This window comes from Hoplias malabaricus, chromosome 5 (assembly GCF_029633855.1).
Source record: "Hoplias malabaricus isolate fHopMal1 chromosome 5, fHopMal1.hap1, whole genome shotgun sequence".
Lineage (NCBI taxonomy): Eukaryota > Metazoa > Chordata > Actinopteri > Characiformes > Erythrinidae > Hoplias > Hoplias malabaricus.
Window position 1 is genome coordinate 5,154,294 of NC_089804.1, and position 22,660 is coordinate 5,176,953.

The following is a 22,660-nucleotide window of genomic DNA, read 5'->3' on the forward strand; positions in this document are numbered from 1 at the left end:
AACAAGTCAAGTCTAAGACATTGCAATATCATCAATGACTACAACTTTCATCAAATAATGAATTTACATCACAATTTTATAATCAGATCATTATTAGTAAAACAACATAAACATTAAACAATACAATCATATATTAAAGTGTCAAATGGTAAAAAAAATAAACAAGATTTATCATAAACCTCTTATTCATCCCATTTATGACCCTAAATTCAGTAAGTTCTTGTTTAAAGTCAGTGCATATAGTTTCATGTTTTAGAGTGATATATTCAACTTCAGCAGAATGTCTTTCTTGGCTCCGAAATTGAATCTGAACTAGAAGTAATAATTCTATACAAGAAAAGTGCACACACAAATGACAAAGGATTGGTTTTATCACACAACTGGCTTATTAATTGTAATATCAAATAATGAATATTGATTATACATTCATATAATGAAATGGATTACAGCGATACATGATGGAACAGGCAGATTAATATGTCAGGGAATTTCTCTATGATAATTACCTAATTACCTAAATCCTAGAAGGGCTATTGTTTATCCCAGCAAGCATTCAGCACCACTCCTGAGCTATGAAAGAAATGAAACCATGTGACCTTACGTATGCTTGGAGATGGACTGGAGATAACTGGGAGCATGTCACTGACACAGTCATTTCTCTCTCCAGCCTGAGTCATTTCCAAAAGAGGGTGTGAAGTGTGAAGTGAAGCGAAGTTAAGTGATTCTTCTTTCTCTCTCTCCCTCTAGAGATTTCGCATCACTGGGTTTTTAACCAGAGTTTAGAAAACCCGCCTTGAATACCTGATTAGTCCTCAGGGGCTGTGGATTGGAGCATTTCTTGCTCCTGATTGGCTGTTTCCTGTATCTTGGTAGTGACATCACATAAAATGTATGACCCTTTACAAGACAAAAACAATTCCTGTTTTGAATCATACTTTTGCAATATAAAAGATTAGATGTTAACACAGAGTAATATCATTAACAGAAACCATGTTTTACATAATTCATAACCAAATAACACACAGAGTATGTGGCTACCTTGGTTCTACATAAGTTCATATAAAAAGGTGATTTAAAACATATGTAAATTAATTCCACCCGTTTTGATTTGTCTCAATGGAATTAATTTCACACAGTGGTACAGATATGTAACTTCAAACTGTTTTAAACCAATGGGAATTAAGATTTAATTCCATAGTTTGAGAAGTTCTTAATTAAGCAGTTTTACACAAAGCATAAACTGATCCTTGGGAGTGTGTCCTCTCTTGATCCTGTGTGGCCTTTAGTCATAAAAAAGGTCCCTGGAGAGTGGTTTACGAGCTTGCTCTGGATGTCTCACATTCCATCTGCTTGCATGATGAGAAGAGATGTCTTTGAAAACCAGCTGAAAGTCTGAGTAGGAAAGTAAAATTTCTTATTAGAAATTAATACACATTTATCATATCACACTACACATTTCTGCATTAAAGCCCACTGAAACACTGACAGACACCAGCTACAGCTATTTACTCCTATGTACAGTTACAGTGCACAGAAACACTGAAAGACACCAGCTACAGCCATTTACTCCTACGTACAGTTACAGTGCACTGAAACACTGACAGACACCAGCTACAGCCATTTACTCCTACGCACGGTTACAGTGCACTGAAACACTGACAGACACCAGATTCAGACATTTACTCTTACGTACAGTAACAGTACACTGAAATACTGACAACACCAGCTACAGCCATTTACTCCTATATACGGTTACAGTGCACTGAAACACTGAAAGACACCAGCTACAGCCATTTACTCCTATATACAGTTACAGTGCACTGAAACACTGACAGACACCAGCTACAGCCATTTACTCCTACGCACGGTTACAGTGCACTGAAACACTGACAGACACCAGATTCAGCCATTTACTCTTACGTACAGTAACAGTACACTGAAATACTGACGACACCAGCTACAGCCATTTACTCCTACATACAGTTACAGTGCACTAAAACACTGACAGACACCAGATTCAGCCATTTACTCCTACGTACGGTTACAGTACACTGAAACACTGACAGACACCAGCTACAGCCATTTACTCCTACGTACAGTTACTGTGGTGAAGGTTTCAATGTGATTATCTCAATCCCACTCCAAAAACTGGTTTCACTTAATCATAGATAGACATCAGACTGGGATGGCCTATTAGAGCCCAGGAAGACACCAGAGTCAGTGTTAAGTTTTGAGGATATTCTGATATGGTCTACAGAAACAAATAAAGAAAAAAGAGATTGTTCATAACTACCTAATTAATACACACAATTAATTAACTAAATCCCATGCTAACAAAATACATTTCATGAACTCTTGAACAATCATGTCTAACATGAAAATATACTGCAGGCTAAACATAACTTGTTCCTGGTGAACCTTACTTCACTCGACTTAACAACGTATTATTCCTTTCACAAGTTAATGATTACAACATAACAACATAACAACTAACTCACATAATGTCAGGCACGCATATCACTGATAATAACAAAGTTCAGTCAGATGTTAGCGCTGCCGTGCTCTTTTCCTCCAACGTGCTCGTTCTCTCTTGCCTTCGTGCTCTCTCTTTGCCTCGTGCTCTTTCTCTCTCTCTGCGCGCTGCGGTCCAGCAACTAATTCGGTCTGAGTAGAAACCGATACGGAATCCTCAGCCTTTATAACAGTTACAGTGCACTCAAACACTGACAGACACCAGATTCAGCCATTTACTCTTATGTACAGTTACAGTACACTGAAATACTGACGACACCAGCTACAGCCATTTACTCCTACATACAGTTACAGTTGTAGTGGATATGATGAATGTGTATTAATTTCTAATAAGAAATTTTTACTTTCTAAAGTGAAAAATGTGATTTTAAATACCCAAGCTTTCGCTAGTTTTCAGAGACATCTCTAACCAAGATCGTAATGTGAGATTAGCATCCAGAGCAGGCTCGTAAAACCTCACTCCAGGACGTTTATGACCCAAGGTCCCAGGGTCAAGAGGAGAATCTCTGCAAAATGAAGACACACAGACTCAAACTTGATTAAAACTGTTCTCTCACACATTTTGAAAGATTGTTAAACAAAACAATCACAAACCTTAATTCCCATTGGTTTAAAACAATTTGAAGTTACATATGTGCACAACTTAGTTCAAGATCCAAAGCAAATAGCCTTCAGGCAGCCCATTTCTTGTGCTTTGTTTAACAAACTATGCATCGCTGTGTCAAGAACTATTTCACATTTCTCAGCTTAATGTTCACATTGCACATTTTTATTGCCGTGACAGTTTCTTGACATATTAAGCACATAGGGTGAGTACTGGACGGTGGTAGAAAGAACGCAAATCTTTCTGTCCATTCGGGCATTTCATTATTGCTCCGGTCGGTAAACGTTTTGCTGCTGCTGAGCGAGAGAGTGACTGTCTCGTTTCCGAGGGCTTTACTGCTATCTGTTTATTGTTGCCGTGGAGGCAATCCCCAGCCTTGTCTTGAGATCGCGGTGCGCGATTGAAAAAAAATTATAATTAAAAAAAAAAAAACTTTTCAAAACAGCTCGCGGGCCAGAAACAGATGCCCAACGGGCCTAAAAAGGCCCGGAGGCCGCTATTTGAGTATGGGGGATCTAGGGGTTGCAGCATGTCCACGCACCTTGTCTAGCAAACAGCTGCATGACCTAGCACTCAAAGGCTTTTTAAAAGACCAACAAACTTTAAATCAATGGCCAGAAATGCCACAAAATTTTAGCTGTTACATTCAGCCTTCCCCCATGGATCTTGACAAAGCCCCTAGGGCTGAATCATGGTATCCAAGACCCGCGCCATCTCACAGGCTTACAGAAAATCAGGAGAATAATAACCCTTTACAATCCAATAGGAGTTCTCCTCACTCCAGTACTCACTGGTCAGGTGAAACTCAACATCACTCAAACCCCTGTGTTAATCAGTTAATGTCAGGGCACCCTCAGAATAAATTCCCCGCCAGTAGGCATGAGCATCCAGCACCCAAGGAAAATATGTTGGACCATGGATGGCCCCAAAACTCTCACACACACGACCAAACCCTAGACAAAAGCCCCTGTCCTGACTCGACTAACGAGAACAGGGATGAGAACTGGCACCAGTGTGAAAGCTCTGAGGAAAGAGTGAAAGAGTCTGAAGTATCTGGAATTAGCACAGAAATTCCAGTAACCACTGAACAGGTGTTTTCGCACCTGTGTAAAGAGGAGCATCAGACAGCTGACCTCTTCTCAGACACCTCAGATGAAACTGGGCATGTCCCAAGGACCCCTGCAATTCAGACTTGCACGTCTGACCAATTTAATAAGGGGGGTGAAAATCAGACTCCTCTTAATGTCACGGTTGTTCAAGGTGATCCACCTGCACCACAGTTCCTGGGCCATTTAACAGAAAAGGGGGGTGCTCGTAGATTAAACCTGACCACAGTCCTGGAAAAGAAGCTTGTACAAGAAGCTCTCTTGGACACTGCATCAGACATCACACTGATGTCATCCACACTCTTTGATGAAGTGTGGGCTGCAGCAGACCATGCCCCACGGAGATTACAGTTACAAAACTGTTCCCTCCAAATTGTGCCTAATTCATACACTGGTATCAGCATAAGGTCTGTAGCAAGAGTGCTCATAACAATAGGACCCATAAGTCTGGTTCACCCTGTATATGTGTCTCCTATTGAAAACATTCCCTTCCTTATTGGCAAGGACCTGCTCAACAGGCTTGAGGCACTGATTGACGTCAAGTGTTTGAAGATCTGGGCCCAGGTTCACAAACCCCTGCCCATCTCACACTCACATCACTTTGAAGCTCAGTCCTGTCACCTAAACACCACATCCACAGAGACTACTAACACCTTTCACACTCCAACAATGACAAAGGATGCCATGAGCCAGAGAATCTCAGCTCATGATGAACAAATGACTGTCCACACAATAACAGTCCCTTTTGCTAACACCCATTTGGATCCCAAATGGCCTCCAGAAAGAGATCATTTAAAAGACCAGGGTAACCACAAAAACATCCCATGTGATTTTGATTCCATTCAATTCCCAAGTGCAGGACAAAAAGGGACCAAATTGAAACATTATATAGTCCAGCACAATACATACAGCACACAACAGGATAGGGACAGCTTGCAAAACTCCTCAGAACCACATTTGCAATCAACCAGCAGAGACTGGAAAAGAGCAAAAAGGGGATGCAAAAATGGTTATGACCAAAATGTGTTCAGTGAAAAGGGTGAAAAGGGGGGACAAGTTGCAACAGTACAACTCAATTAAACTGACCCAAAACTTCATGAAAGGTGAGAAACAGGCTCATAAGCTCCTGCCACATGAGTCAGACCCACACAGGGTCCTAAAACTTTCCCCCACCAGTCATCCTCTGTTCAGGAATGTGAATAAAGATCAGCAAAGTGCTGATTTCAAATGGGTTCCTCACAACCAGTTGGAACCTCACCAAATCACCCTGAGATTTGTAGGGAACAACAACCCCCTTGTTAAGTCATAAAAGAGCAGCAGACACTCAGAAGACCTTTAATGGTATTAATCGTCAGCTTCCACAACCGAATATATAAAAAAACCAAAAAAAACAAACAAACTTTCATCTGTACTTACGTTGTGTCCGCCTGATAAAGTGATCCGTGGTATATCAATCTAGAAATAAAAATTCTAATTTCTACTTCAAGCATTGTATTCCATTCTAACTTGTGTATCGCTGTCCGTCGCCATGCACAGCTGATTCATTAAGCCACAACGAACGATTCAAAAGGGGGGTGACGCAGTCAGCACACAGTACTGTTTTAAAAAAAAAAATTCCTCTGGAAAACTTATTTTTCTTTGTATCTTCAGGAATCTAAGGTGATAACGCTCACATTCAATGCCTAACAGGCCTATGCCCACTAGTCATGTTAAATCAGAGTTCTTAGTAGTTAGCTTAACTATAGAGGAACACCCTGCTTATCAAGAAATTATCACTAAGGAAAAGATTTGTTTTTACGTATTTGCATGAATAACTACCCTTGAAAATTTCCTTTGATAACAATACTTCCTAGTTAACAGACACTTTTAAAGTAAGGAGAACACTCATACCAGCATATTGGATCAAGTCCAATAAAGGTTATTCCCATATTAAATGATCCCAGAAAGTTATCAACCCTGAGTGAATGAATGATTCCACTGACCTTGCTGTTCACATTCATCTCTGCATTATCAGCTCAATGCTTCTAGAAAGAAAACATGATCTGAAAGGGGGGATATGTAGTGGATATGATGAATGTATATTAATTTCTTATGAGAAATTTTGACTTTCTGAAGATGTGATTTTAAATACCCAAGCTTTCGCTAGTTTTCAGAGACATCTCTAACCAAGATCGGAATGTGAGATTAGCATCCAGAGCAGGCTCGTAAAACCTCACTCCAGGACGTTTAAGACCCAAGGTCCCAGGGTCAAGAGGAGAATCTCTGCAAAATGCAGAGAGAGACACAGACTCAAACTTGATTAAAACTGTTCTCTCACACATTTTGAAAGATTGTTAAACAAAACAATCACAAACCTTAATTCTCATTGGTTTAAAACAATTTGAAGCTACATATGTGCACAACTGTTTGAAATTAATCCCGTTTTGACAATCAAAATAGGTGGAACTAATTTACATGTGTTTAAAATCATTTTTGTTTTATATAAATTTATGTAGAACCAAGGTAGCCACATACTATGTGTTTAGTTGGTTAATAACTATATAGAACATGGTTGTCTTTTTCTTAATGATATTACTTTGTGTTAACATATAATCTTTTATATTGCAAAGTATGATTCAGAATCCTGGGATATTCACTCACCAGGGATGGTCAAGTCTTTGTCTTGTCAAGTGTCATAAATTCTATGTGATGCCACTCCCAAGGTACAGGAAACAGCCAATCAGGAGCAATAAAAGCTCCAATTCTCCCTCATTGAGGATGAATCAGGTATTCAGGGCAGGTTTTCTAAACTCTGGTTAAAAACCTGTAGCGCCAAATGACAAGTGCTTTTTAGGCTTCTTCCTCTTTTCTCTGCTGTTCGACTCTTCACTTCAAGGCTCCAGACCCTTGGGCCGTTATCTCTTTTAGCCTTTTTCAAGGCTAAAGAGTAAAATGACCTGAGTTTTTGAAATGACTCTGCAGGCGCCAGACTCATGGCTTTCTTAAACAGTCTTGGACCTTAAGTGTGGTCCAGATAGAAACTACAGATTAAGAAAAGCTATAGTTTAATGGATACATAAGGTCACATTGTCTCATGTCTCTTGGGTTGGTACTGAAATGCTTGCTAGGATAAACAATAGCCTTTCTTAGAACTTAGGGTAATAATTATCATAGAGAAATTCCCTCATATATTAATCTCCCTGTTCCCTCATATATCGCTGTAATCCATTTTATTATATGAATGTCTAATCAATATTCATTATTTGATATTACAATTAATAAACCAGTTATGTGATAAAACCTATCCTTGGTTATTTGTTTGTGTGTACACCTTTCTTGTATGGAATTATAACTTCCAGTTCAGATTCCATTTCAGAGTCAAGAACCCACGGCGGGTCAATGAGCATAATTCATTAATAATAGTTAATTCTACCTAATTATACTGTATAATATGTGAAGATGGCCTTCTTGTCTAAGCTAAATTTAAGACAGATGAGGACACTACATATTATTTAATGGCTCCCAAACTTGGAGATTAGCAGAATGAATTAAATAATTAATTATTAGTAAAATAATAATTAATTATCATTGACTCCGCTATGTAGTGCTTATGCCAACGCAACGTGTGCATACTATTTCCACTACACAGTGCACTGAAACACCGATGGACACCAGCTAGAGCCATTTACTCCTATGTACAGTTACAGTGCACTGAAACACTGACAGACACCAGATTCAGCCATTTACTCCTACGTACAGTTACAGTGCACTGAAACACTGACAGACACCAGATTCAGCCATTTACTCCTACGTACAGTTACAGTGCACTGAAACACTGGCAGACAGCAGATTCAGCCATTTACTCCTATGTACAGTTACAGTACACTGAAACACTGAAAGACACCAACTACAGTAATTTACTTCTATGTACAGTTACACTATTTAGATAATGAGACACTCTGAATCTGTTCTTACTGCAATGAGCTTCATGCCCAAATGTTATCTTATTTTATGTGTGAATAAACAATCAATCTAATATTATTATATTAATGTGAAAACAGCATGATTTGCCTGATTTTACTTTTTAAACATTTGAAAGGAGAGTTCTTGGGAAATGGTCCAGATTAAATTTATGTGACCAGAAAGAAAATAAACCCTTATAACTGACTGTCACGCACTCGTCATGTCTGTTTCCCAGGCTATGTGCTCTTTTAGCACATGGCTATGTCTGTTGTTGTTCTAGTCCCACCTTTGTCCCGCCTCCTCGTCTGTGTCATTTGTTAATCTGCCCCCTCGTTAGCTGTCCAGGTGTATCTCGTCTGTGTCTTGTATTTAAGTTCCCTTGTGTCTCTCTTGTTGGTTGGACATTTCACCTTGGTTGTTTCAAATCCAGTTGTTTCGTTTCCTTTCACCGTTTCGTTCCCCTGTCTAGTCTGTCTCTGCTATAGTTTCGTTCTTTGTGTCATGTCAAGTCGGTTCTGTTATCTAGTTTGTCTGTCTCTGCAAGTCGTTCTCATTCGTTCTTCCCTGTTTCGGTCCATGTTGTTACCTCTGTCTCGTTATCAAGTCTGTATGTCTCCACAGTTTATCCGTCATTGTTTTCCAGTCATCGTTTTTCCTTTCTGTTGAAGTCTGTTCTGTAGTATTCTGTTTTGTTTGATTAAAAGTTTACTGTGTTTTAGCAAGTGCGTCCGCCTCCGTCAGTCTGCCCCGTGATTCGTGACACTGACCTGTTTTGTGTGAAAAAATTTGCTCCTTTGCTGCCTTCTCTTGTCCCCTGGACAACCTTGGAGCATGTATTCCTCCTAACAGATGTCACACACATTTGAATGGTTTTCTCACAATTTCTGTCTGCTTCACATCCCCAAAGATCATAGTCATATTTAGGGATGTCCCAATCCAATCTGATCTGTATCAGCTTTATTAGGTGTGATCTTAAACTTGATCCTGTTTCTTCTTGGATATTCGTCTTCTTCTACACACACACACTCGACCCCTGTCCACTTTGGTGTGATAGTAGAATGTTTAGTTTCATGATATTACACATTATCTGAATGAAATATAATTGCCTTAAATGTAAGTGAGATATAGATGGTGTGTGACCTCTGTGCCACTACAGAGAGAGTAACATGACATATTTTTCCCATACAGAAACACTGAACAGGCCAGCCAAGTTCCAGTGCCCCTCCTATGAAAGAGGCCCCCATACGTCAGCAACACTGTTGTCCCTCCTCCTTCCTCCTGGGTGCAGCGTATAAAGCCTGTGAGCTTGTGTTGTTTTCTTAACTCTCTCAGAATGGAGTCTGTGCTGAAATATTTGGACTGGATGACGGTGGGCTTGGCCCTCCTTGGTGGTCTTCTCTTTTTTATTGTGCTGGAGATTTTCAGGCTGAATTTGTCCAGAAGCCAATACCCTCTTGGACCCAAACCTCTACCCTTCTTGGGCAACATGCCTCAGTTTGCAAACAACCCAATGGCTTTCATCAGATCGGTCAGTTCTGTTTGAGTATAATTAGGGTTTTTTTGACATACAGTTATATACCTTGATTTTTTTTGTGTATTTTTTGATATACAACAAGAGGTTAAAGAGTTAAACTTGTATTGGTTGTTTAAAAATATACCTGTACAGGACCCTGTGGTTCTGACATTGTAGAACTGGTCCATGCCAGACATACTAGACATCTCTAGTTTCAGCTCTACTGTCGCCTGTATCTTCTTGGTAATTTTACAACTCTAAATGTACTGATTGGGTCAGCGGTGTTCTGCTTGTAAAGGGTCAGAAAGTCCACAGCTTTGTCTGTCAGATGTTCATTCCTGATCTCTCTTATCTGGGCATGTTTACACTTGCACATTCTCCCTAAATTTGTTCTCATGCCTTCTTGGAATGCAGCCAGACTGCCTACCATGAATTCTAAAGGATCATTAGGTCATTTTTTTTACCATAGAACTTATGAACGTATATATATAGACATTTACACATGCCACATTTGCTAATTAATTAAGGTGATACAGTTATGAAATAGGGCAACTTTGTGGAGCAGCAGGTTGTGTCTCTTTCACAGCACCAGGGTCCTGGAGGTTGTGGGTTTGAGTCCCTGCCTCTGAGGAGTGTGGTGTGTTCTCCCTGTGTCTGTGTGTGTTTCCTCTGGGTGCTCTGGTTTCCTCCCCTGGTCCAAAAACACACATTGGTAGGTGGATTGGCGACTCAAAAGGGTCCATAGGTGTGAGTGTTTGTCGCCCTGTGAAGAACTGGTGCCCCCTGCAGTTGTAGTGTTAGCTGAATTCTTTTGAAAACAACATCTTATGGGAAATAAGACATCTTACAAGAATTCATAAAATGAACAGCAGCTGACATCTGTCATATAACCAGTATCATTGCTTCATAAAGAACTGTTTTGCAGGTGTGTAAAACAAATATACACATTTCACCACAATTAAGAGACTATAATTTTCAGCTTCTTCACACATTACCACATGGTGTTTTGGGGCAGAGCTTTATCACATCATCTGTACCATTGATGAAGAACGTTAAATTCTAAATTGTGAAGAGTTTGTGATGCTTATGGATCAATGACAAAGTCCATTCCCTGCAGAAGAGAACCAACTCTGTGTCATAATCAGAAACGTCTCTCTTATAATTGGTTCAAAACCACCCGAAAAGGATGAGAGTGAAAGGAGAGCTACTCTCAAATGGTCCCCTCATAACTCCTCTGCTCACTTCCTATGAAAGTGACATCCCAGGGGCCTAGGGGGAGTTCCACAAAGCAGGATTTCCCAGTTAGCTAGATAACTTAAGCCTAAAGCTGATGACTGTCTAATGAGAATCTCTCTCAGCTCTTTTCTTATTGGATGGGCTTGACTTTGGGTTTAAGTTATCTAGCTAAGCAACAAATTCTGCTTTGTGTAATACCCTCCTGGTGTATGCTCCTGTTTTCCTCCTTGTGCTCTCCACATGTTCCGTTTTAGTCCAGTTTTTAAAAGCTCTGTGCCTTGTCTCAGTGGTTTGTACTTTCAGATTGTCCTGTGTTGGCCTTTTTATGTGGCTCTTTGTTTGTGATCATTGTTTATCTGTCTCTTGACCTCTGTTTTAAAATATCATATTAAATATACATATAAATAAATATACAGAAATATAAAATAAACTACAGAATACATGAGAAGGAGAAGGGAAGATTAATAACATGAGGGAATATCTCTGTGATAATTACCCTAAATTCTTAAAGAGAGCTATAGTTTATCCCAGAAATGCACTCAATCTCAGAGTGACCTTACTTTCTCCCTGGAGATGATGTTGTGTTCGTGTGGCCCAGGAAAATATCTACAGAATAAAACTCCCCAAAAATAAACATAACACCCTGTTATAGTTTGTAGCCTGTATTCATTTATTTGTTTGTTTCGAAACCCCTTTAATCTCAAATGTATCTTTGTTCTGTGTTTCATTTCTTGGAGATTTGTTTTCTTTCTTTGTTTCATGTTTTATCTAGTTATCGTTTATATTATCCTTAATCTTTGTTTCTTTACACAGACTATTGTTTGTCTCTTCTCTGTTTTGTTTAATTCTTGATGAGTTTTTGGTTTATAAATATAAACTAAATTTATATAAATAAAAATCTCAGTAAACATATTCCTTGCAAACCCTGACACAGACTTTACCTGATGTATGTTTGTAATCTGCTCAATACACACCTTGGAGCCTAAAGGTCAATCAGAAATTCAAGACCTTATTTTAGTGTTTAGTTTTATTTCATAAATCTGTGTAATTTTGCTTCCTCTCCAGTTGCTGAAATACGGTGAAATGACCTGCATCTACCTGGGCAGGAGCCCAGTAATCGTGATTAACACACTGCAGACAATGAAGGAAGCGTTCGTTCAGAATGGGGCTGTGTTTGCTGGGAGGCCATACATGCCAATATTTGATTGGGTCACTGAAGGGTATGGTCAGTAACTCAATGCTCATTGACCTCTTTTGTATATCTTGTGACATACATGCAATGATGTGTTTATTTATTTACTTTAATTTTATATTGATATGATTTCATCTAGATAATAACTTTTTAAAATTAAGTAATATTTTAAAGGGGGCAGATTATGAAGAAATCATATTTTTATTGCATTAGCTCATTCATTTGGAGATCTGGAGCTCCCACCAACTCACACACTGTGAAAAAAGACAACTCAGTTAGTCTTCTGTGATCTGCCTAAGTCTGGAAATATAATGATGCATAAAGTCTGCATATAATGACTTATTCTGATATTGTACTGCATCTTACACAGATAGCAGCCACTCCACCAGAGCCTTTCCAATTGATCTGCTTTTATGTGAGAGCCAAAGGTCAGTTAGAGCAAAACATACAAGTTGAGCACTGAATGCTGAGTCAAGATAGGGAAAATGATAGAAAAGAAGAAGGATAACAGAGCAAACATGTCTAATAAGCTAGCATTTCTGACCGTCAGTGCTGGGACCTCACATTTGGTTTAAACAGAGGCTTGTTTTCACCAGTTGAATATGAAATCAATTTTTCTTCTTCATCACAGGGCTTTGCTTAGGGAACCAGAGTCTTAGTGGGCAATCACTCTGAGGGAGCCAGTGGCTTTCTCCATCTCAGGATCTGTGTCCATTGGCGAATCATGGCCACGTCTGTCCTAGGTCACAGGCTGGTGCATGAAGCTCATTTCAGGGCTCAGAGGTCTGAGGTCTCTTTCATCCTCAGGGCATGATGTTGAGTGCTGCTGGATTAAACTAAAGCTTCCTCATTTGTTTATATAACTGTTGAAAAATATTTAGTCTGGAATTTCTATTACCTTGAGACAATGGCTCTACAATTCATTGAGGATCCACCTTGGTGTGAATCTATTAATTCTCCCCTTTTACTTCATTTTACTTCCAAAATGAAAGTCCATGTTTGCAGTGGGGAAATTAATTTCACATTTCCCTGCTCTCTCTTCTCTTCTGTTCTGTTCTCTTCGAGCTGAGATTCCTGCTGAACTACTATTATCCCATCTCTGCATTGCTTGAGTGCTAGCGGTAATACCAGATGTGATGACCAACGGCTGAGTGTTGGAGAATCCCTCCCTGGTTCAAAATGGAATTGGACGTTTTCAGAGGTCTTTTCAGACTAGAACCTCCCTGAAGTGGACATCACATATAATTTATAACATTTGACAATACAAAGGGACAGCAGAATGAATCCTGGAATTATCCTGGCGAATTAATGTCCAAAATCTTTACATCTCTGAATCATGTATAATAATATTACTTATAAAATATACCTACAAATGAGTTTCTCACATGCATGTAGATATTTCAGAATGACCAGGCTAAATTTCTGAAGATTAACTTAAAATATATTATGAGAAATATTAAACCACGTTTATTGTACTAAATAATATTCATATAATAAATCATTTATGTAATTATGGGTTATAATTAGCTAAAAAGACGGTTTATATTTATATGGTTCAGGAGAAAATGTACCAGACAGTCTCCAAGGCTGGGAAACTACAGTTTTTCTCCCTCTACTCTTCTTCTCCTCTCACAGGTATCATAATGGTGACATATGGTAATGCCTGGAAACAGCAGCGACGTTTTGCCCTTCACACACTACGTAACTTTGGCCTGGGAAAGAAAACCGTGGAGGAACGAGTGGCTGAAGAGGCACAGTATCTCATCAGAGAGATGCTCAAAGAGGAAGGTAGCTGACCAGAAGTTCAATTTATTTTATTATCCATGACTTTCTGAGCAGATCAGATCAGTATTGTTTCATTTATGTGCAGCAGGATACTTTGCTTCAACCGCTCCTTCTATCACACACTCCCATGTGCAAAACCAAGGCAGGCAATAAACTTTTAAAAAAATAGAGGAAGAGTAGAAGGCTGGTCTTAGTGTGTGTCAATGACCATTTAAGTACTATGAGTTTCAGCAAAGCATGAAATAATTTTAGGAACATCTCGGCTGTTCCTATTGCTTGTAAAAAAAAGTTGCTTATGTCTGTTCCACTCATACCAGCACAACACACAACACACCACTATCACTGTCACTGCAGAACTGAGAATGATCCACCACCCAAATCATACCTGCTCTGTGGTGGGCCTGTGAGGGTGCTGTCAGTTGAACATCAGGGTGAAATCAGGATATGAAAGTATTCAATTACAGTATTGTAAAGTGTTGTAAAACTACTAAGTGCTTCTGTATGTATAGTGGATATTATCAAATGAAAAGTCAGTGTAGATACAAGGTAGTTGTTCCTAATCCTGTGATCATTCAGTGTATATCTGGACTCAGAAATTGAGCCTGATGAAATCCATCTTCTTCTTTGGTCTTTTATTGGTTCACTTCTCTTTTGAAAGTAATTTTTCAAAGACAAGACCTTCTGAAGCTTATTCTTTGTTTAATAACATTGAAAGCTAATTTTGCAGTTCTGAGCTTGGTCCATTTGTTGCAGAGTTTTGTACATATACACCTCTAAACAACTCTCTTTATACTTTGTGTTGAACTACATTTCACTTGGGTTTAACTGAAGTGAATGCTGGAAGGGTCTTTTGTCATATCTTTCCTCATCATGTCCATTCTCCTGTGATTTTTTATTTTTAAGGAAAACCTTTTTACCCCATCCACCCCATAATGAATGCAATGTCCAACATCATCTGTTCCATCATCTTCGGAGACCGCTTTGAGTACGATGACAAGCGCTTTGCTGAACTTCTCCGAATAATAAATGAAAACATCCGGCTCGCTGGATCACTCCTAGGTCAGGTAATGTCCAGAAAAATTGTTTGCTAAAAGGCATGACATGGTTTTGCAAAACAACACTAGAGGAATAAAAAAAAAATACAGTATAAGGTCTTTGGGTGAAACTATACTGGGAGTTCCCTCCGAACTCTTCACATCAGCTGAAAGATGCTTGTGCTACAAATAGGAAGGAACCAGGGGCTGTCATGCTACACAGCCAGAGGCCAAATGCTTTCTCTACTGGTACCTTTCCACTGTATGGTTTCTACTCAACTCAAATAAGGTCTACTTGGTTCTATTTCTTTTGCATTAGCCAAATCTGGTACCTGGTACATGGAATCCGTTGCTTTTTTAGTTCCTACTCACTCTTGGTTCCTAGCAAGCTGAGTAGGGACTAAATATTACATGTAAAATATACCTACCACTGACAGCCCAGAAACGTGTCTGCACAATGAAATGCAGAAACCCAGCACAAACTAGCAACTTTTAAAATATCCAAGCTTCAGTAGAATGACATTTATTTTTAATAGATACACAATGGCAGCTCATAAATAATGCTGTGTTTTTGGATGAGGTTAAAATACTCCTTGGATCAGTAGTTAACGAAAACTCCTGTGAGAGCCTACACTGAGCAACATGGAATGTAATCTCCACAGATTTGGAGCCCAGAGACTGGTTCAGTCACAAAAAAAACAACAACACGCACATATATGATGCAATGGTTAACGTACCCACCAGTGTTCTGCACCACCCACCAATGTTCGGCCCCACCCACCCGTACCCACCAGTGTTCTGCACCACCCACGAGTGTTCGGCACCACCCACCCGTACCCTTCAGTGTTCGGCACCACCCACCCGTACCCACCAGTGTTCGGCACCACCCACCTGTACCCACCAGTGTTCGGCACCACCCACCCGTACCCGCCAGTGTTCTGCACGACCCACCAGTGTTCGGCACCACCCACCCGTACCCACCAGTGTTCTGCACGACCCACCAGTGTTCGACACCACCTACCCATACCCACCAGTGTTCTGCACGACCCACCAGTGTTCGGCACCACCCACCCGTACCCACTAGTGTTCGGCACCACCCACCCGTACCCACTAGTGTTCTGCACCACCCACCCGTACCCACTAGTGTTCTGCACCACCCACCAGTGTTCGGCACCACCCACCCGTACCCTTCAGTGTTCGGCACCACCCCCCATACTCACCAGTGTTCTGCACCACCCACCAGTGTTCGGCACCACCCACCTGTACCCTTCAGTGTTCGGCACCACCCCCCATACTCACCAGTGTTCTGCACCATCCACCAGTGTTTGGCACCACCCACCCATACCCACAAGAGTTCTGCACCACCCAGCCGTACCCACGAGTGTTCGGCTCCACCCACCGTACCCACGAGTGTTCGGCTCCACCCACCCGTACCCACGAGTGTTCGGCACCACCCACCCGTACCCACGAGTGTTCTGCACCACCCACCCATACCCACCAGTGTTTGGCACCACCCACCCATACCCACCAGTTTCCGGCGCCACCCACCCGTACCCACCAGTGTTCGGTGCCACCCACCCGTACCCACCAGTGTTTGGTGCCACTCATTCATACCCACCAGTGTTCTGCACCACCCACCCATACTCACCAGTGTTCAGCACCACCCACCTGTACCCACGAGTGTTCAGCTCCACCCACCCGTACCCACAAGTGTTCGGCACCACCCACCCGTACCCACAAGTGTTCGGCACCACCCACCCATACCCACGAGAGTTCTGCACCACCCACCCGTGCCCAGTGGCATTCGGCACCACCCACCCGTGCCCATGAGTGTTCTGCATCACCCACCAGTGTTCTGCTCCACCCACCCATCCCCACGAAAGTGCTGCACCACCCACCCGTACTCTCCAGTGTTCTGCACCACCCACCCGTGCCCACCAGTGTTCTGCACCACCCACCCGTGCTCAGCAGTTCACACCTGTACCCATCAACTAAGATAAAGGAAGCAAGAAAAAAAAAATACAAATAAAGAGGTATAGTAACTGTGGATAAAACAGTGAAACAAAAGAAATGTACATCTTTAAGCTAAGATTAATTAGGACACCATTTGTGTGAGAAAAAATGTGACTGCAATGAGCTGCTAGTAAGCAGTAAGTGGTGAAAGGGGAAGGGTGAGAGCCTAATTTTGTAAAAGCTGTTCACACCTCTCCTTAAAGAGATGTGTTCCAGTCTGAAACAGCTTCTGTAGTTGCTGCATACATAGTCTTTACTTTTTTTTTCTCCTGCAGATCTTCAACCTGGCTCCTTTCCTTAAACACTTTCCAGGGTTTCACCAGAAGGTGAAGCAGAACGGCAATGCCTTGATAGGGTTCTTGCGTGAAGTTGTGGAGGAGCACAGGAAGACTCTGGACCCAGAAAATCTTCGTGACTTCATCGATGCTTACCTGGTGGAGATGACAAAGGTGAGCAAGACTTGGCAGCGTTGAGTCAATGCTCCTGGTGATCTACCTTCTTGTAGAGTTGAACTCCTATGTGTGAGGATGGACTGTGCTTTTACATGCAATTCATCCATTTCAATTTGTGCTCTGTCCACAATGTTTTCTTGGACTTTGTGGGTCAAACCTTGCTTATGTCACGGCTGCGCAGGGAGGACGAGGAGACGGATGTAAACGCAAGAAAGTTTATTAACAGAATCAAAACAAACACGGGTAGATACATGGAAACTAGACAAGACTAAACTATGAATTAACCAAAGACAGACTGGAGACAGCCATGAACCGGTGTAGACATGTGAGCCACACAAAAACAGAGTAACACACATCTACGCACACAACACCAGACAAAGGAGCACTCAAACTACAGGGGTATATCAGGACAAGACAAACGAGGAACACCTGGAGACAATAACGAGACAGAGGCAGGACTAAGGTGGGGTTAGGGCAGAACAAGGGTGGAGACAGGAACAAATACAAACAGGGCCATGTGCTACATGAGCACATGGTGGGGAAAACAGACAGGACTGGGCCAGGATGTGACAGCTTAAACACACACAATTTTTAATTTCTATAAATCACAGTTTCTGTGGGATGTCCTGTCGTGAGATTTATTTGCTCTGGTATGATATGATATTTCAGACACAATTTTATGAAAAGGCCCCTGAAATCACAGAGAGTCACTATTTTGACCCCTTTCCACTCCAAGCCCTGCGTGAATTTCCCTCTTGCACTTACATTATATAACACACAAACTACAGACTTTAAACTGTTATTGCTGCTGTTATTCTGTGCTTTGTTTTGTATAAATCACACAACAGACTTTTCACCTTTAGCCCTCACAAATGCGTCTGTATGTTACATTGATACTGGACATTCAGAAAAGCGAAAAGATACAAACTGTTGGGAAGTGAAGTGGCGGAATATGGCGAACATTGTCCATTTTGTTCCTCAAATGTGTGCTACAAGTTCCTTAAGTAAAGATACTGGATATGTACTTGTGCTGCCCCCCACAGTGATAGTTAAGTCCCTTATTTTTAAAAAGTATAGTGAAGAGGACTTCTTTACAATTGTTTGCCATTATTTCTATCTTGTTTTGAGCAGCAAGAGCCAAATGAAGACTCAACATTTCATGAACAGAATCTGGTCATATCCACAACTGACCTGTTCGTGGCTGGGACAGACACGACCGCTGCTACAATCAGATGGGGTCTCATTTACATAATGAACCACCCTGAAATACAAGGTACAGAAGAGGGCATAGAGAAATATCTCAGGGACGCAAAGAATAAAGGACAAAAGATAATATGAAACAATATGAAAGATGCAGAATTTTAATGTTAACATTTTATTATGATTGGTGGACCACATTCCAGAGCGTTGTCATGAGGAGATACTGAGTGTGTTGGGGTTTGACCGCTCTCCCTGCATGGATGACCGCACACGGCTGCCCTTCACTCACGCCACCATCCATGAGATCCAGCGCTGGGCTAATCTCACCCCTTTGGGCATGGTCCATGAAACCACAGAGCCAGCCGAGCTGCATGGATACCACCTGCCCAAGGTAACCACAGAGGGATGAAGGGGTGAGTGGTTGAGCAGTTGAAAAGCTAAATGTATGCATGTATAAAGAGAAGACAACATTATTGAATAGAAATAATGACTGTTGAGCAGATGGGAAGCAAACGAAAGAGTGTATGAATGGATGAAAATGCTTGGATAAAAGGACGAATAAAACATGAAAAGAAATGAACTGATGTAAAATAGAGACATATGAAAGAATGAATAGTTGATTTGGGCTGAATTCAGGAATGAAATGTTATGGAATGCCTTCAGTCCTTACCCCTACTCTGAGGTTAAAATGTTTCTACATTAGTATCTCTTTTTCCCATGGTAGGGAACACAGGTCATGGCCAACTTTATGGCCATCATGACTGACCGAGAGCACTGGAAGTATCCAGACACATTCAACCCAGAGAACTTTCTGGACGAGAAAGGACAGTTCTGCAAAAATGACGCCTTTGTGGCATTTTCTATGGGTAAGTCTGATCAGAGATCAATAACTGATCACATTGATTTATCAATCTAGTCAGTCTTTAGCAGGTACTTTATGCCCCTTTTCCACTGCATGGTACCTACACTACTCTACTCGACACTATTTTTACGTATTTTTTATTTTGCACTACTTTTTTTTGCACTATTTTGCTTTTCCATTAGGAAAATGTGATATCTAGAACCTGGTACTTTTACCTGCTCATTCATGGCCCCAAGCAAGTGAAAGTATGGTCCTGAGACTAAGTTCCACTTTTTGTTATACACAGCAATAAAATCAAATTTTTTCTATAGGAGTGAGGTTAGCTAGAAGAGCAAAATAAATAAGAATTTAATGGCTAACACATAGTGTGTTTTACCAGTTCTGACCAGCCTTCTGAAAGTGATGCTAGAAATATTTTTTAAACTGTTTGTGTTGTGTTTAATGGGCAGAAATATTAAATAATGTGGAACCTAGTCTTAGGAACATATTTTTAATATATTAAAAGTTTAAATTGGCGGCACAGTGGCGTAGCAGGTTAGTGTCACAGTCACACAGCTCCAGGAACCTGGAGGTTGTGGGTTCGATTCCCTCTCCGGGTGACTGCCTGAGAGGAGTTGGTGTGTTCTCCCTGTGTCCTCGTTTCCTCCCACAGTCCAAAAACCCACGTTGGTAGGTGGATTGGCGACTCAAAAGTGACCGTAGGTGTGAGTGAATGTGTGTGTGTCTGTGTTGCCCTGTGAAGGACTGGTGCCCACTCCAGGGTATATTCCTGCCTTGCACCCAATGATTCCAGGTAGGCACCGCGACCCTGAATTGGATAAGCGGTTACAGACAATGAATGAATGAATGAATGAATAATGTTTAAAATGGTTTCCGCGAGAGCTGGACGGTGAAAGAAGGACTAAAAAGCACTACTGATCTCCCTGAACTAATGCACAGCTAAGCTGTATTATATCCCCAAAACAACATTATGTGAGTATGTGATGAGTAAATAGTACTTAATATAACCACTGCCATTATTTTGGTTTCCAAAGCCTGCTGTTCCTCTTAGTGATGGTGTTTGAAAATGAGCCAGGTATCAGGTACCAAAGGTGAAAATAGTCAAGTAGTGTAGAAACCATGCAGTGGAAAAGCACCAATAGATGAAGCGTATAATTTTTTTTTTGTGTGTGATTGTGTGTGTGTGGTGCTGCAGGTCCAAGGTCATGTCTGGGTGAGACTCTCGCAAAAACAGAGCTCTTCATCTTCTTCACATCTCTGCTCCAAAGATTACAGTTCTCCTGGCCTCCAGGAGCTCCACCAACAAACCTGGATGGTATTATGGGGATTGTCCACTCACCGTTCCCTTTCAATACAGTCTGCCGCAGCAGAGAGACCACCCACTGAATCACAGCACACCACACACAGCATGTATATGGTCTTTAGATATGATAGAAATGTCTTGTATTTATGTTTTTTTTGCTAACACCTCAACTAATTTTTATAGGATGTTAAAGCCAACTCCACAGTGGAGCTCCATTTAATTCATTTGCATTCATTTTTGGAATATTACTATTGGCTCATTCATAATCTTTCTAATCTCTATAAAATCTCTACAGAGCTGCGCAAGCCAAGTGTCACTATGCCCAATGCCAAGTGTATACTAGAGAGGTATAAATCCCTCCAGCTGTGAAAGGTGGGTCTCTTTTCTGGTTTCTGATGCAGAACTAATTGTTCAAAACCAGTAACTGACTACACTGTGTGGTGGAATACCATCAAATCATCACAGAAATGTCCCAATATCGATCATAGACCATTCCGGAGAAATACAAGCTGCTACTGTAGGAAATAGACAAACTTCCTGTTCAGTGTTAGAGGATCAAGTGTCGACAGGGGTGTGTGTGTGTGAAATTTATTTAACCATCAACAACACCACATGAGCATTCATATATATTTGTATTTAGCTTTTGTCTTAAACATACAACAAGACAATGTATCATTAAAAATTACTAACATTTATAAAACTGTATGTACGCAATTATGATGTTAAAAAAATAATAAAATAAACAAGTCAAGTCTAAGACATCGCAATAAGATCAATGACTTCAACTTTCATCAAATAATGAATTTACATCACAACGATTTTATAATCAGATCATTCTTAGTAAAAACAACATATACATTAAATAATACAATTATATGAAGGTGTCATATGGTAAAAAAAAACAATTATCCATAAAATTCTTATTTATCCCATTTTTGACCCTAATTCCTGTATGTTCCTATTTAAAGTCAGTGCATATAGTACCATGTTTAAAAGTGATATACTGAACTTCAGCATAATGTCTTTCTCACCGTGAGAACCCAGCACTGAGCTGTTACCTTCAGCAGTTTACACGTCTCTTCCTTATAGAGGACATTTTTCCGTTCTGCATTAAAGCCCACCCCAATACTAAAAAACACCAGCTAGAGCCATTTACTCCTACGTACAGTTACAGTGCACTGAAACACTGACAGACACCAGCTTTAGCCATTTACTCCTACGTACAGTTGCAGTGCACTGAAACAATGACAGACACCAGCTTCAGACATTTACTCCTACATACAGTTACAGTGCACTGAAACACTGACAGACACCAGCTTCAGCCATTTACTCCTATGTACAGTTACAGTGCACTGAAACACTGACAGACACCAGATTCAGCCATTTACTCCTACACAGTAGTGGAATCAGGCTGTTTGAAGGGCAGGTGCGAAAAGTAAAACAGGCACGCAGCAAACGACACAGTGACCCCACTAGCGCTACAAAAGCATATTGTATGATATTATGATATAAGGACATTTCTTAAGCCACATTATTAAATTTCCTTGCTCTAGGGGGTACATAATTTATTGCAAGGAACAATGAGGGCACTTTATCTTTTTTGTTCCCCAACCCCCCAACCCCTTTTGAGTCTGGTAGTGCTCCTTTGTACAGTTACAGTACACTGAAACATTGAAATAAACCAGATTCAGTCATTTACTCCTACATACAGTTACACTATACAGATACTGAGACACTCTGACTCTGTTCTTTCTGCAATGAACTTCATGCTCAAGTGTTATCTTATTTTATGTATGTGTGAATAAACAATCAAGCTAATGTTATTATATTAATGTTAAAGCAGCATGATTTGCCTGATTTTACTTTTTAAACATTTGAAAGGAGAG

The 22,660-nt window shown here is 40.6% G+C and overlaps 1 protein-coding gene across 1 annotated transcript; it reads left to right on the plus strand.

Annotated features, from left to right (window-relative positions):
* Positions 1–9,481: 9,481 nt before the first annotated feature.
* Positions 9,482–22,621, plus strand: LOC136697963 (cytochrome P450 2J1-like). The gene is made up of 9 exons (XM_066673329.1): positions 9,482–9,712; positions 11,999–12,158; positions 13,761–13,913; positions 14,814–14,974; positions 17,233–17,406; positions 18,541–18,682; positions 18,813–19,000; positions 19,334–19,475; positions 20,667–22,621. Exons 1-9 carry the CDS (start codon positions 9,518–9,520, stop codon positions 20,855–20,857), a joined length of 1,506 nt encoding a protein of 501 aa, XP_066529426.1. The 5' UTR covers positions 9,482–9,517; the 3' UTR covers positions 20,858–22,621.
* The last annotated feature ends 39 nt before the right edge of the window (positions 22,622–22,660 follow it).